Source organism: Ascaphus truei, chromosome 2 (genome assembly GCF_040206685.1).
Source record: "Ascaphus truei isolate aAscTru1 chromosome 2, aAscTru1.hap1, whole genome shotgun sequence".
Lineage (NCBI taxonomy): Eukaryota > Metazoa > Chordata > Amphibia > Anura > Ascaphidae > Ascaphus > Ascaphus truei.
The window spans coordinates 380470399-380487121 of NC_134484.1; the positions used below are offsets into that span (position 1 = coordinate 380470399).

A 16723-nucleotide genomic window follows, 5' to 3' on the forward strand; every position below is an offset into this window, starting at 1 on the left:
AGGAGACTTTAATAACTGTCCCTCAGCATTGTAAAATTGTTGTCATGAGAGACACATACTGATAATGTATTTTATAATGTTGTAGAGTAGGTAGCACCACTGGAGGACAGCCCAAGTCCAGCACATTGGTACAGTATGATGAATGTGAAAGTGTAATGTTACAAGGTTCACTGAGAAGGTGTCCTACAGTATCTTAACTAAACCCAAATTCCTGCAAGATGAGAACATGGTGCCTTACACTCTTACTGTTATTTGGACCAGACAGAAGCAGGATCATATTGCAGCCTAAAGGCTAATACCCTGTTTCTCTACAGCCAGGTAAGTGTCATAGTCGGAATGCCACAGTTGTGATATCTTCTCTACCAAGTCATTAAAAAAACTATGTCAGAAAAGATCGGAATGCTTGGTTCAAATCTAGTTTAACAGAGTAGTAAAAATTAACCATCCCATGACCATTACTTAGCTGCTTTACTAAAATATTTTCTCAGTTTATCGCAAATTATTAATAGTGTTATTATCATCACAATAGCATTTAGCGAAATATCCTATATTATAAGGTAAAACGCTGATAATCCCTTCAGTTCTTAAAGCTTATTGACTAACTTCTAAGCGTTATTCATCCTCCAGATCATAATTTTCATCCTGTAAAGGCACATAATTTTTGGGTAGTTGCCAAGTTTGCATTTCTAGCCAATCAGATTTCACGTGTCATACAGTGAGTGAGTGCAGCTCTCAGACAGGGGAGGGGATAGGATAACAGACACCAGGTAGACACCGACTCCTGCTTCTCCTATGTGAGCGAGAGAGCTCAGCGCAGGAGAGTTATTGCTTGCTTATAGAGCATGGGTACAGGGGGCTGTAGTGCGTGTGTGTGTGGGGGGGAGGGCCGGACTCTGGGGTGGCTGTAGTGTGTGTATATTTTTGAAGGGGGGATGTTGTGTGTGTGTTTAGAAGGGGGATGTAGTGTGTGCGTGTGTGTAGAGTGGGGGGGGGGGTGTAGTGTGCGTGTAAGAGGGGGGGTGTAGTGTGTGTGAAGTGGGGAGATGTAGTGTGTGTTTATAGAGGGGATGTAGTGTGTGTGTGTGTGTGTGTGTGTGTGTGTGTGTGTGTGTGTGTGTGTGTGTGTGTGTGTGTGTGTGTGTGTGTGTGTGTGTGTGTGTGTGTGTGTGTGTGTGGAGAGGGGCGCTGTAGTGTATTTACAATTATTATTTGCATGTTTTTCAAAGATCTTACTGGGAGGCACATCAGATTTCTATATACTGTACAGCATGTGTTTGATGCACTCTAAGCACTTTCTCTAGTGTCAGATGTGCCTTAGCAATGTGTTGCAGGCGCTTCTGACATGGAAATGGTTAAGCAGAAGATTAATACTTATGATATGTGTTTTAGTTTGAGTTGTACTTTTGCCACTGCTATGCACTTTTTCATTAATTTACGCTACTGGCAACATTGTTCATTTTTGTAAATTATTTTTCTTCACTGTGCTGAAAAAAAACCAGAAATCAAAGTTGCCTTACCAGTTTTAACTACTTTACCGCAAGTACTGAAACACAGAAGATACTTTTTAACCCTCTGCTTACTTCAAAATATCTCCGCGCAGTATCTTGTAGAATTCTTTTAAATATGTCATAATCTTTGACTTCCACCAGTTTATCTCCATAGACACGTGAAGACTCATGAAGCCAGAGGAGAACCAGGTCATTTGGCTGCTTCAGACATTCTGGAGTAGCAAACAAAATTCCCTAAAACATAAAAGTTAAAGCGATATATATATATATATATATATATATATATATATATATATATATATATATATATAGTAAGTTATGGTGGGTGAAAAAGGCGACAAAAAACTCCGTATTTCAGGCAAAAGGTGACACATTTTGTTCCCATTTGCATGTAATTTCCAAGAATCCCTTGCTGCAGTGGAAGCACTGTATGCTAGGTGATAATGGTGAAAGGCAGGGGTGCAGACCTGTCTAAGGGCTGGGACCCGCTGCGCCCGGCGGCGCGGGCGGCTACACAGGCTTTCCCCACCAGCAGGGGAATCCTCCCGAGCCGGTCCCGGTACCCCCGGGCTGCACAGCCCACTACATGCTGTGAGGCATCAGCCGCTACGGGATACAAGAGAATTGTGATCCCTAGCGTTGACGCGTCACATGGTGTGACTGTGAGCCAATGAGGAGGAGAGGCTTTGGGAGGAGGAGATGCTTCGGGGAGCGGGGAGGAGTGTGGAGGGAAAGCAGCGTGAGTGCCTGTGTGCGTGTGTGTATGTGTGTGTCTGAGTGCCTATCTGTGTTTGTGTATGTGTGTGCCTGAGTGCGTGAGTGCCTGCCTCTGTCTGTGTGTGTGTGTGTGTGAGAGAGTGCCTGCGTGTGTGTATGAGTGTGTGTGTTGCTTGTGATCAGCAGCTCCAGCCCGAGCCCGTGGAGGAAGGGAGGGGGGGGAGAGTAGCGGGTCCCTCCACTCAAGCCACGCCCCCCCTCCCATTCAAGCCTCCCACTCCCGCCCACCTCCCGCTCCGGCTCCCGCTCCCTACAGACCGCATATCGCGGTCTGTGTATGTCAGCGCCCCGCCTGTCTGCAGTGCGGGAGCGCTGACGGAGGGAGCGGGGCCTTTGCCTAAGGCTAAGGTCCCGTTGCACGCGTCCGCACGGCTGGATTGCTTGCCGGCGGCGCGTGCAACTCGCTGTACCGCGATCTGCGGTCTACAGGATGCTTTTCTCGGAGCGGGGGGGGGGGCGTGGCCACACGGGTCGGGGGGGCGCGGCCATGATGTGAGGGGGCGCGGCCATGACGTGAGGGGCCGGAGCGGGAGGTGGGAGGATTGACTGGGAGGATTGACAGGGAGGGGGGGCGTGGCTTGAGCGGAGGGACCCGCTACTCTTCCCCCCCCCCTCCCTCCACGGGCTGCCACAGGCTGCAGGTAAGTAAAAAAAACAAAAACACGCTGGCACTCATACATACATACATACACACACACACACACAGGCAGGCACTCACGCACTCATACACACACACACAGACAGAGACAGGCACGCACATACACACACTCACACACACACACACACACACACACACACTCCCCGCTCCCCGAAGCCTCTCCTCCTCCCGCAGCCTCCCCTCCTCCCGCAGCCTCCCCTCCTCATTGGCTCACAGCCACACCACGTGACGCGTCGAAGCTAGGAAACACCATTCTGTGGTGTCTCCTAGCGGCTGACGCGCCACAGCGTGTGATCAGCTGTGCAGCCAGTGGGGACCGGGACCGACTCGCGAGGATTCCCCTGCTGGTGGGGAACTCGCTACATTGCCGCCCGCGCCAACGAGCGCAGCGGGTCCCAGGCCTAAGACAAGTGAATGTGCTCACAAGTGATATACAGGTCTGCAACCCTGCCTTTCACTGTGTGTATGTGTGTGTGTGTGTACCAGCACAATATAAAGTTTTATCTATAGATAAGGTCACCAGATCAGACATTAGTATAGAGGGAATTGTAAAAGAATAATGGGACAAGTACTGTACACTGGTTATAGAAGAAAACATTAGGATAAGGAAATCGTTCTGTTGAAAAAAAGCAAAATAAAGGGGAGACAACATGTTTCTCTCTGATAACAATTTTGTTGATGCAGCCCTACAGTACATTAAACACCTAATCCATTAAATTTCATGTTGCCCTCCTTATTCCCACAATAGACCAGGAATAAATGGTAGAAAAGAATACCCTGGGAAGTAGGAACAAAGGAAGATAATGCTGGCTGGGGCACAGGCTAGCACAATCCTAACTCTGGCTCGTGGCACGACTATACTTATAAATTCATATACAGAACTTGTCCCTCTTCCACCTTTCTCCTTCTGACTGATTTATTCTAAGGAGTTATGGGGATAGCGCCTTTCAAATATATATGGTTAATGGTTTTGAAGCAAAAGGTGGCACTGTGTGCTCATTTGCATGTAATTTCCCAGAATCCCTTGCTGCAGTGGAAGTGCTGTTTGTTGGGTGATAATGGTGAAAGCCAGGGTTTCATACCTGTCTAAGACATGCAAATGAGCATACAGTAATATTTACATTATATATATATATCTCCCAGTGGACCACCTTGCCTACTCACTGCAATGGACACTCCCTTGACCTGGATTTCTCCTGCTTCTGCTCTGTCTCTAACTCATCTAACATGCCATTTCTTCTCTCTGATCATCACCTCCTAACGTTTAACTTCACTCTACCCTATGCACAGTCCACAACACCTACTTCCACACTCAAATACAGAAACCTACATACTCTACGCCCCCTCCGATTTTCAATATCTTTACAACCCCCATTCAATCTCTACTCATTCCTGCACAGACCTAGCAACCTCTTTACACAACAGTACACTTTTATCAGAACTAGACAAGAAAGCTTCACCACCACATGCTGGCTCCAAAATTTTTAAGCCACAACAATGGCACATACACTTTAACGCTACCTCAAAGTGCTTAAGTACTGCTAAACGTTTCTGGAGGAAATCACACTCTAAAGCCGATTTCCTCCACTATAAATTCATACTCTCTTCTTATACAACTGCCATTTCTCTTGCCAAGAAAATCTTTCTTCACTCATTTTAATTCTGTCTTTTTACCCTCAACATCTATTCTCCACCCTTACTGCACCCTTCTCTGCCCAACTGCACCATCACCCCTTCCGTGCTCACGGCCCAAGAACTTGCAACCTACTTCAAAGATAAGATTAAGTCCATTAGGCATGACATCTCTTCATGTCATGCTCCACCTTCCTCCCTTCCCACACCAACATCCACCCTCAGCTCATTTTCGCTTGTGACTGAGGATGAGGTCTCCATGCTCCTCTCAACATCTCACCCTATAACTTGCCCCCTTGATCCTATTTCCACACATCTCCTCTGCTCCCTCTTTGGCACATTAATCCCTAACCTAAGTCACCTTTTTGACCTCTCTCATATCTTTGGCACATTTCTATCTTTCTTTAAACATGTACTTATCACGCCCATTCTAAAGAAACCCTCTCTTGACCCAACCTCCTTCTCAAACTACCGCTCTCTCTCTCTTCTCCACTTTGCCTCGAAGCTACTACTGCGCCAGCCTTTATTCTAAAACTTGCCTTGGAAAATCTGGGGCAATCACCAACTTGACTCAGGTACATGCTGGGTACATGCTGCAACATTTCAGTGACATTTCTGCAGACAGACTAATGGCCCATCGGATTAACATAGCAGGGGTCCCTGGAAGTCCCATTCAGTTTGAATGGGAATGCCAGAGACCCCCGCTGTGTTAATCCGATGGGCCATTAGTCTGCCTGCAGAAATGTCACTGAAATGTTGCAGCATGTACCCAGCATGTACCTGAGTCATGTTGGTGATTGCCCCAGATAAGTTTTAGAATACTCGTCGGCGCACCTGTACTTGAGCAGCTTTTATACAAACGCTCTCTGCTTGACTTTTTGCAGTCTGATTTCCATTCTCTACACTCCACGAAGACAGCACTAACAAAAGTGGCTAATGACCTACTCACAGCTAAGTCTAAGGGTAATTTCTCCTTATTAATTCTCCTGGATCTTTATGCTGCCTTCAACACTGTTGATTACCATATTCTCCTGCACATTCTCCCCTCCATTGGCCTCCATGAATCAGCCCTCTCCTGGTTCACGTCCCACCTATCCAACTGACTTCCAAAATCATCTATATGCCGATGATACCGAAATGTACCTCTCCACCCTCCCTCTTCTCCTATGTCCCCAACTGTCTCGCCACAATCTCCTCCTGGATGTCCCCTCATTATCTGAAGCTAAATATGTCCAAAATAGAATTAATACTCTTTCTACTCTTTCCCCCTTCCACTCCCACCCCTACACCCAAACTCTCCCTCACTGTCAATAATATCAGAATCTTATCAACACTACAAGCCCACTGCCTAGGGGTCATCTTTGACTCTTCTCACCCTTCATTCCTCATATTCACTCCCTCCCTGAGTCCTGCCGTCTCCACCTCAGAAATATCGCTAGGATGTGCCCTTTTCTCACTCATACCACAGCAAAAAACCTAGTTCACTCACTCATCTTATCCCGCCTTGATTACAGCAATCTTCTTCCAGATGGAATTCCCCTTGTTCACCTCTCCCAACTCCAATCCATCCAAAATGCTGCTGCAAGACTCATCTACCTTACTCACTGCTCCACTTCTGCTGCGCCCCTACGCAAATCCAAACACTGGCTTCCCATATCGTCTACAATCACATTTGAAACCCTAGTTCTGAATTACAAAGCTCTCAAAGATGCTGCCCCATCTTACATGTCAGCCCTCATCCCCAAATATATCCCTAAATACCCCTTATGTTCTGCCAATGACATCCACCTTTGCTCCTACCTTCTTACGTCCTCTCACTCCCACCTACAAGACTTCTCCCGTTCTGTCCCCTCTCTCAAGAATTCCCTACCACATACCTCTTACTCTCCCTCCTTCAGACATTTAAAAACTCCTGAAAAAAAACTCACCCTTTCAAGAAAGCCTATATGCCATACCTCTAACATCCACCAATCCCCCTCCAACCTATTGGGACCAGCTGTGTGGCTGTACCAATCTCCATGCTAACACTCCCTAACATCTTCACCGTCAAACCTTAATGTGATAAGCTATACGGCTGGACTATACTCCCTGAGGCTTACTCTGCCCCACAATGAGCAGCCACTTTTGTCTCAACATTGCCCCTTATTCCGTCTAGATTGTCAGCTCTCCGGAGCAGGGTCCTCATTACCTTCTTTATCTGTGTGTGCTTGATTTTCCTTACTTGGTACAGTATGTTATTCTGTTTATGTAATATACATAACTCTGTAACCCCGCTGTACCGTGCTGTGGAATAGGTTGGTGCTTTACAAATAAACTTTAATAATAATATCTATCAATATGCTTTGTTCTCCATATCATAATTGTAAGTTTAACGGTCAATAATTTCCCCATGAGGCAGGTAAAAATAAACAAAAATACATTTGTTTATATTTATTACATATAGGTTACCATTATTCAGCATACCTGAAAGATGTTGGAGATATCCCTTAGGTTAAAAATATAATGAAATTTAACTGCAGTTGGAAGAAAATTCTGCACCATCTTCTGACTGAGCCATATTGCTGCCTGGATCATGAATGCACCAGTCCTTAGTATGGATGGATTAAACGCATGCTGCTCGAAGTGGAAACCGAGGATCTTGCTAAAAATTGCTTCAAGAGCATCATTTGAAGGGAAATTAACAGCAAATACTGTAAAATGTCTCTGAACATAAAAAAAAAGACAGTGACATGAAATGTTAATCTGTAAAACTAAACATACTATAGCTGAAAAGTAACATTTTTACCATTTGGATTGTACAGCTGTTGCACAGAATAATGTATTTCTAAATCATTGTTTTGTGCAACTATTAAAGAATGAGCATTTCTTTTTTTAGCAAAGCCTACCTGTAACCGTGGATTAATGGTGAAACTTCCAGATGTTGGATTCATGCAAGCAACATATTGACAGTTATGAATTTCTTTTAATGTCATCTTTTGTCTTTCATACCTAAGAAATAAAATGTAATTATTTAAAATACCCATGCTAGAACAATGTATTTATGTATAATTATACATCAAGCTCATTTACATACTCTATTAATGTTACATATACATTTATCTTTATGGAACCATATGACTGGCTAAAAACTGGATGCATAAGTAAACACTGATTGCACTACGAATTTAAACTGTGTGCTCATTTGCATGCCATTTCCCAGAATCCCTGGTTGCTAACACTTACAGTATTGCACTAAGAATTTTTACTTTTTTATTGTTTTTGCCATTTTGCCCGGTGAAGTTAAAGTTTTTAATTACTTTTTTCTACACTTGGTGCAAAAGAGACTGCATTTTCAGAGAGCAATATAATACAGAAACACATTATTAAACTTTGTTTCACTTTTTATAATTCTCTGACTTGGCAGATAATGTACATTATTCAATAGAGACCTTTGAGTTGCGATTAATGCATTTGGTGACCTGCTTTTTCTAAAATGACAATACCCCATTAAAAAATGTGATGTGATGCATACCCAGAATTTTTCCTCAAAAAGGCAAATTTGTATATGCCATGTTTAAAAAAAAAGTTTGCATTGCGGCCAAAGCATCAAGCATTTTGCATGGGGCCACTGCAGATTTGACCATATCTACAATACATACTGTATGTATGTCTTTTTTTTTTCCTAAACATTTTGTGTTCGCTACATTTTTGTCTAATGCCTAAGGACTGAAGACATTTTTTAAATGTTTCCAAAAAGAGAGCAACATTTATTGCACCATTTTTCATATATTAGGGTGAGCACTCAGGTTTAAAATGTCATCTTCTTGTCATAGTTTCCTTTTTTGCATTCAGTTGTGATACATGACATTATCCATTAAATGAATACATGAAAACATTACTAGAAATATCAAGTAACATTTAAACACATTTCAGTATGAGACCGACAACCCCAGTAAATGTGGTTTTCATGTACTGTAATTGTGGTAATGTGATCAATACCCTTAATACTATGCAGAGGGCATTCCTGTCCACACAGATACAGCTATGAAGAACTCACGTTAGTCTATTAAAAGAAATACAATTTACAACAAATCAATAAATAAAAAAAAAAGAACGGATTGAACTATGTTGTGGGAATATTTAAAGCAGCAATACTACATTCCCACTTTTGTGACATGTATAATTGTACGTTCTTACCTAAACTAGCAATTGTTTCGTGCTCCTGTTATAAATCTGTCAAAATCCTGATTGTGTGCCTAACATAATGGCTGCCTTTAATTTTCACTCAATCAGTCAATGTAACTCAGCAGCTACAATATATCCTGATATTACTAAGGTAATATTGACTATTGTTACAGTTTACAGCTCAAACTGCTAGTAACATTGGCATCAAATTATCTCAAACAGGAAAGTGTTGCAAATATCTTGCACTGTTTGGGAGGTGTGGCACTATTGACGCCTGCTATAGAAATCAAAGGATGCTCAGTATATTGTAACTCATTAAAATGGCATTATGAGTTGAATTTTAAAAAAAAACAGTCACCATTATCTAAACTACAGAACGGATTAGTTTAAAACAAAATTCATATCAGATTTCACAGGTTTTGCGGCTTTAAAACACATTATCAGAAATGCGATTTTTTTTTTACCAGTGTCCGTAGTCAACGTGCTGTCGAATCAGAGCGTGGGGCTGAACAGTTCCATACTTATCCACTTCAGGCATGTTCATGTCATCAAGGAAATAGACCAGCTTTTTATTTCCTACTGGGCCATAGTTACGCCCTGCTTTTTTCTCTAGAGGCTTCTCGAGAATTCCTGAAACACGACAAAACCATTTTTGGCAAGATAAATAAAAAAAAAACAGACAGCTGAACTATCCTAACGTGAATTAAGGAAGTGATTATATGTTAAAGTACAAGAAAATGTAAATAACAAAAAAAAAAGACGTTAATTCCAAACTTCACACAGTGGTATTTTAATATAGAAAATGGTGATGGGACTCTAAGCAAAAAAACAACTACAATTTATATGTAAACTACAATAAATAATCGAGATCTAAATAAAGAAATTTGTCAGAGAAGGCATTTATACACCCCTCGCTAGTATTCCAGACTCATTCCTAATAATTTCATAATCACCATATGGAGTTTCTTGCTCATTCCTAAAAATGTGCTAGAACTAAAAAAAAGGTGTTGCACCCACAGTACAGTAAAGTCCCCTGAGTTGCCCCACGCACAAAGACTTTACATAATTCTCAACTATTTATGAGTACACATGGATATGCGTGAGCTATACATACATCTCCATCGTTTATTACTTATTCAAATTCCCACAACTGTACAAAACCTTAATGAGGACTTGAAACAACAGTAGGTAAACTAGAACACACTTGCTATTACTCAACCGTTTATCACTATTGTCCCATAGACTATATGATTTACTTAGCTGCTGTGCTAAGAATAACCCACATGATGAAGTCGCACAAAAAAACATTTCTTCTGTGCAAAGAGTGTTATAACATATTATTATTTTATATAATTTATTTGTGTTATCCTGTGTTTTCATGAAAAACAATGATCCTAATATTTTGGCTTTTTGCTGCTAGATTTTAGGAGGGTTCAGGTACAGTAGATAACACTTTATTGGCAACATAGCCATTAAAAATAGCGGGCAGGGAAGGGGATAGACGATACCATCTGGGTATCACTTATCTATTGGGCCTTATCATCTTCTGATACTGTGTATGTAAAAGGCAGATGGGTAGATTCACAAAAGTAAGGCGTGTGCTTGCATATAAATCGCAATTGAAATGAATGATAAAATATGGTTGCCAGAAGCACTCAAACAACCAAGATAAAATGATGCAGGTGTACAGAGGTCAGTATCTGAACCTGGGATATGCAGAATGTAAACTTTAAAAATGGCTATTTATTACAATTATAGATGTTACAGTCCTTTGCCATGGTAATAAATGAAGCTGATGCAATTTCTGTGGGTGTGGGACAGTAGCTATGACTCCTGGCTAATTACATGTTTCATTTAAGAGGTAAGCTTTAAGGTTTGACTTAAAGGTGGTAAGAGAGGTAGCTTGACGTATACTGAGTGTGAGGGAGTCCCACAAGTAAGGGGCAGTGAGGGGGGAAAGGTTTTAGGTGAGAGAGAGAGCAGTAGAGGTGAAAGGGGTGGAAAGGAGATAGTTATGAGCAGAGTGCACAAGACGAGCAGTTCCATAAAGAGAGATCAAAGTCGATATGTAGGGAGGAGCAGATGGGTGGAGAGCCTTAAAGTTAAGGAGGAGAACTTTGTAGGTGATCCAACATTTGATGGAAAGCAATGAGAAGGATTTAAGCAGGAGATGACCAGAAACTGTTTTGGGAAAAAAGTTAAATTATTCTATCAGTAGAATTTTGGATAAATTGCAAAGGAGAAACTTGTGAGGCAGGGAGGCCTGTTGCAGTATGTTACAATAATCCAGGCAAGAGAGCATAAGGGCATGCATTAGTTTTAGCAGTAGATTGACAGTAGAAAGTGCGGCTCTTGGCAATATTACGGAGGAAAAATTGAAAGCTACTGAATTTTGTGATAAATGTGATGCAGTTTACAGTATGTGCCCCAATTATACTCCAGATTTTTGCAGCTGGGAGACTTTTGATAAATTAGCCCCAAAATGTCTACAATATTTCCCACTTACTTTGCAGAGATGCTGATGTAGTATAGTAGTTGAACGGCACTTTGGATATCATGTAGAGATCAGAGAGGCAAGCCAGTCTGTCATTTACAAATACAGTCTTCCCTGCACCTGCACTGCCAACAAGCATTACCGGCTTGTTTTTTTGTATTAGCAGATCAGTAAAATATCCAAAGCATTTGGTCTCAGAAGTATGAACGAAGACTGCCTGCAAGGATCCAAGACACAATAAACACACAGGAGAAATGTTGCAGCCACAACTACAGTATGATGATTTCATGGTACCTCTACGTTGCATACCATAAATAGCATTTGTGCATTCCCCATCTAATTCCATAACTCAATTTATGTGGAAATGAGGAGACAGTCAAGACCAAAAATGAGATGTTTCGTTTGAACCCAAGTAAAAACTGTCCGCTCTTCGCTGTGCAAACAGTCATAATTAACCAATATATTTATGCCACTCCCTTATTGTAATATTAACAAATAAATATCTTATTAAATATATTACAAAAAATTCCATAGCAGGCAACAGGATCACCCACAGAGGTGAAGAAAGCAGGCACTTTATTGTGGATTTAAAACAGTACCAGTGTAGCTCCATTTAAATACCCAAACTAACCATAAGCCATATCAAAATGAAACATATTCACAAATTTAAAAAGAAGAATTTTACAATTGAATACACTTAAATTAACTATATAAAAAGCAATACTCCGAATACCATCTTTCATAGGCAATATTAATACAAGATATTGCCGCAACTAACAAAGTGATCCAGGCACATGCTGGCCAGCCTTCATTCCACCGACTTGCATTAGGATAAGGAAACTGCAGTTCTTCAAACTACAGAGGTCTGTTTATCAAATCCTCCCGGGTGCACAACATTTAAACAAAACTTTTGAATGGAAAAAAAAAATACCATTATTTTTAATAAGCTTCTGCATTTGATAAATATACCCATAGTTTTGGTGGTTTGCAGTTCTATTTCTTTACAGAATGTTTTTCTAGCATAAAACAAATGTGCCTTTTCTTACCTGCAACGGGGTATCTGAATCCATTTCGAATTTGGGAACTTTTTCTGCCCATGGCATGAACTTCCTGGTTTTGTTATCGAGATAATAATCAAAAATAGTGCCTTGCATTGGAAATTTTCCCGTTTTCATTTCCTTGATCCACCATCGACTGAACTCAGCTCTGTAATCGGTAAACTAAAGGAGACATTTGAACCTTCATTCTCTTTGCAGGACATAATTGTAATAATATTGTATATAACAATATAAAGTAGAGAGAAACAGACTGTATCACTGTAAACCTGATATTCATTACAATGTATATATTTACTCATTACTCACTTATTTACTTATTATTTTAAAAGGGTTCAGAGACCTTTAAAAAACACAGAGTTTATTTTCAAAGAAAGAGGAACATAGTGGAGCACTGAGTGTTCATAATATTTGGGTAAATGATTGGAAAATAAATTCATTAAACTTAAACCAAATATATTTTTGCGCTTAAATACACTACTATTTACAATAACTGTAAATATATTTGAATTATTGTCGTAAAAAAGAAGCTATACTACAGGATGTCATATATATTCAAGCTGCAAACTTCCAGCCTTATGAGTCAGTCAGGTCGGGTGTTCCCTTTGATATCTATGAGCAAGGTCAGGAAGCGGAAAGAAAATGGGATTCCAAGAAAGAGAATGCACAAAGGATGGAGCAATGACACAAGGGTTGGGGGAAGGGGGAAAAAATTAAGGAAGACTACAGTGTGAGGGGCGGAAATAAAGATCTCACAGTTTATATGTCACCTGCCTGACTACTTTACCTTATTGCAGTCATTGTGGTGGATAAAGGTAGTCTACACCCTTTTTTCACGAGACCACATTGTTATACAAATATATATTGCTCCTATAAATATTACAGTTTTATCAAATTGAGCACCAGGTCGAACGTGATCAGCATGTACAGTGATATTTATGGTCATATACATAAATAGAAGCAAGGGGAGTAAAAATAGCCCTCCAGAGGACTTGGTGAACAAAGCAATAGTAAAGTTTTATTGCAGACTCAACGTTTTGGTCCTGTCTTGGACAAAGTCCAAGACAGGACAGAAACATTGATTCTGCAATAAAACTTTACTATTGTTTTTTATCACCAAGTGTTGTTTTTTGCTTCCTTTGCTTTGATTCAGGTACTTCTCTGTGCCAGAGAAGAACGGAGCACAGATAAACTGTGAGTGGTTGTGAGGGCACCTTTTCTTCTTTGCTGGTCATACACATACAGGTGCGCAACGAGTATTCTAAAACTTGCTTTGGAAAATCTGGGGCTATCACCAACAAGATCCAGGTACATGCTGGGTACATGCTGCAACATTTCAGTGACACTTCTGCAGAGACTAATGGCCCATCGGATTAACAAAGCAGGGGTCCCTGGCAGTCCCATTCAGTTTGGGGACCCCCACAGGGACAGGGACCCCCACTGTTAATCCGATGGGCCATTAGTCTGTCTGCAGAAATGTCACTGAAATGTTGCAGCATGTACTCAGCATGTACCCGGGTCTTGTTGGTGATTGCCCCAGATTTGTTTTAGAATACTCTTCGGCACTACAGTACACATTGTCATAGACATTTAGAAACTGTTCTGTTTTATGAACAAAGAAAAAACGATCGATATCAGCACTGCTCCTTGGGATGACAGACTCACCAGGTAGGTAATACAATCAATTTATTAAGTCTACATAAAACAGATACTAGAACATAACAAAAAAAGACCTCCTCTTTGTTACTTCTGGATCGTGGTCGCGCAGGAAGTGCGTCATTACCCTTTCAGGTATCACAAGACCAGGAGACACAGAGGGGACGGACTCTCGTGAGCTGTGTGAGCTCCATCTGTGGGCTGCTGCAATTGCGGCCGTTGGCCCCACATGGGAAGCGGGTCTGCAAGTGGCCCTTACCCCGCATCTTCAAAAGGTCTTTTTTCCTGCTCCGCACTTATATCTTATTTGGCTACTAGCTGTGGGGGTCAACTTTGAGTGGACAGACGGTTCCTTTGGATATCTGTTTTATGAACAGGCTTATGTTCTTTCCTCAAGACTGTTTTGTTCTAAAATGCCCATATCAAGATGTTTAACGATCATGTTTCATAAAAATGTGGGGGAAAATCATTATTCTCAAACTGAGAAACCAAACCTGGTCTTTATGTAGCGCTCCTCCAAATGCCCAGATGCATGCAAAGACAAAGTATAACTCGTATAGTTCTCTTGAAGAGTCTGGTGGAACATTCTCAGGAGTTAGGAGGCAGTCCAGAAGTGAACAGAGAGTCTACAATAGATGGAAAAAAAACAAACATAATAATGCATCACACAATTAGAGATCAGCAAATGTTCTCCCTAAATCCGACATGAATTGGCCGATTTCTTTGATCTGTGAATCAGTCTCAAAAAGGCTGATTCATTTTTTCCACTATTACTGAAAATCTGCCTGATGGATTGATTAAATCCAAGTGGATTGTTTGGAAAGGAGGATGAAGAGGAGGACAACTTCCATTTTTGTAGTATCTCCAGTTGTATATATATCCCCTCAAACTTCCCTCCAAATAAATTAGGGAGACAAGCTTGTGCTACAAAGGAGCACACCTGAGTTACCCTGAGAGATAAACTAACGGATATGCAAAGCATATTTAAATGAGTCACATCCCACATTTCCTAAAAGGATTTTTTAGTACCCAATCCGCAGAGAGATTTTAGTGTGCGGAACGGATTTAGGTCAAATAATCCGTGGATCGGTTTTAGACAGATTCGCCCATCTCTACACACAATATGTCATGGCACAGTGATGGGGTATTTATGACTGTGACAAATAATATTTGAAAATGACAAACCAATAACCACAACACAGTTAGACAAAACAAATTAATTGTATATGTGTAAACAGATGTGGCAGCAAGTTTATTTCTGAGAAAACTCAGAGAAATGTGGATTTGTGATAAAAATAATTATTCTACTTGTGTACAGCAATGGAGAATGCTATTTTTATTGCAATTCCATTGTCTTTTCTCTACACCCCCTTTCATACTATATGAGCTACAATCATATTTGACAAAATGCTGTTATGAAAAGTACAAAGGGGGCAATTTAATATTGTCCAAAGCGGACTATTAGCAGACGAAAACTTTTATTGACTTGATTGGGAGTTTTCATCTGATAATGACACAAATGGCTGATGTGGTCTATTTTGAATTACCCGGAAAGACTCTCATAAGGGAGCGAAGCCATGCTGGCTGGCATTATTTATTTATAGGAGGAAATTCTGCACCATTTGCTTCTGCAAATATAGATTTTTATTAGGTTTATTTACAGCCTAAAACTGAATCGATAAGCCAGAAAGAAAAAAGTCTCAATTTGTTTAAGTAATGTTCTCACAATGCTAATGCACATATTATTTTTGTTACTCTGGATTTCTCCAAATGTTACACCTTTGCTGAGACCCTTACAAAGGCCAATGACTTCTCAGCACAATTCAATCCGTGACAGCCTGAAAATTGTGATTTTAATGTCACAGTAGATCAATCCATAACAACCCATTTACACTGACATCAGTTGTGTACCGCAGATGTCAATTGACTTCTACAAATATAACATAAACGTCAGCAGATAATGCTCTTTCAGCAGCTGCTGTTAAAGAAACCTTTGTTCTGTGCAGAATAAGTAACAGCCACTTTGCCTACCTGGACCATGCTGTTCTCTGGAATAGGGGTAATGGTTTTAAGAAAGCTGGCTCTAAACTGATCCAAGCACGGTGGAACATACTTGTCAAATAGAATAGTTAAATTAGCTTTCTCAGTTTGGTTATTTCTTGTTTCTATCCAGCTGGTCACATACCTGAGGAAAATAAATCAGGCTAGTTAATCAGTAATACGTTTCTTCGTTGCATAAGTTATTGACAAATAATCCGGGTTTAAGAGGGCAGTCCCATGTAACAGGTCACAACGATTCGCCCCTAGAAAACAAGCAAGCGCCCGTGACGAACATAATACGTAATAAGCGCCTCTGGTGTGCCAGGTCCATGTCCTACCAGGTATGTCATAAGGGTACTGTTAAGGTTAAAGTGACAGTTTTGTCTTATTTTTACTTCTGGTTTTAAGGACTGACAAAGTCATATCGTTAAAAAAAGATAAAGATTGTAAAAACCACCCAAAGCTTCGGTTTACCATGGAAAAGTGATGTTTTTAAATAAAATGTATACTTGTCCAATTTTTAACTCAAAGGTCACAGTCACCAAGATTTACCCTATTAAACATCCCACTGTTCTTAGTTTACCTTCGTCCCAGGAGGGTCTGCCCATGTAAGGACCCATTTGCAGCCAATTCAAATTGCACTGATTTACGCAAATATCGGTAACTTGCTTCATTCATTTTTTTAATCTGTGGTCTCACTTTATGGTGAGAATATTTTCAATAAAGTGACTTCTTTTAG

General features: G+C 40.8%; 1 protein-coding gene across 1 annotated transcript in view; it reads right to left on the bottom strand.

Moving 5' to 3' along the window:
- The window catches only part of DNAH11 (dynein axonemal heavy chain 11), a 323392-nt gene that overhangs the window by 158870 nt on the left and 147799 nt on the right, over window positions 1–16723 (bottom strand). The window contains exons 45-52 of the mRNA XM_075587148.1: window positions 15976–16129; window positions 14439–14570; window positions 12280–12453; window positions 11246–11450; window positions 9204–9369; window positions 7461–7563; window positions 7039–7278; window positions 1581–1742 (exon numbers count right to left, since the gene is read on the bottom strand). Coding sequence (XP_075443263.1) covers window positions 1581–1742; window positions 7039–7278; window positions 7461–7563; window positions 9204–9369; window positions 11246–11450; window positions 12280–12453; window positions 14439–14570; window positions 15976–16129 — 1336 coding nt within the window. The remainder of the gene's footprint in view (window positions 1–1580; window positions 1743–7038; window positions 7279–7460; window positions 7564–9203; window positions 9370–11245; window positions 11451–12279; window positions 12454–14438; window positions 14571–15975; window positions 16130–16723) is intronic.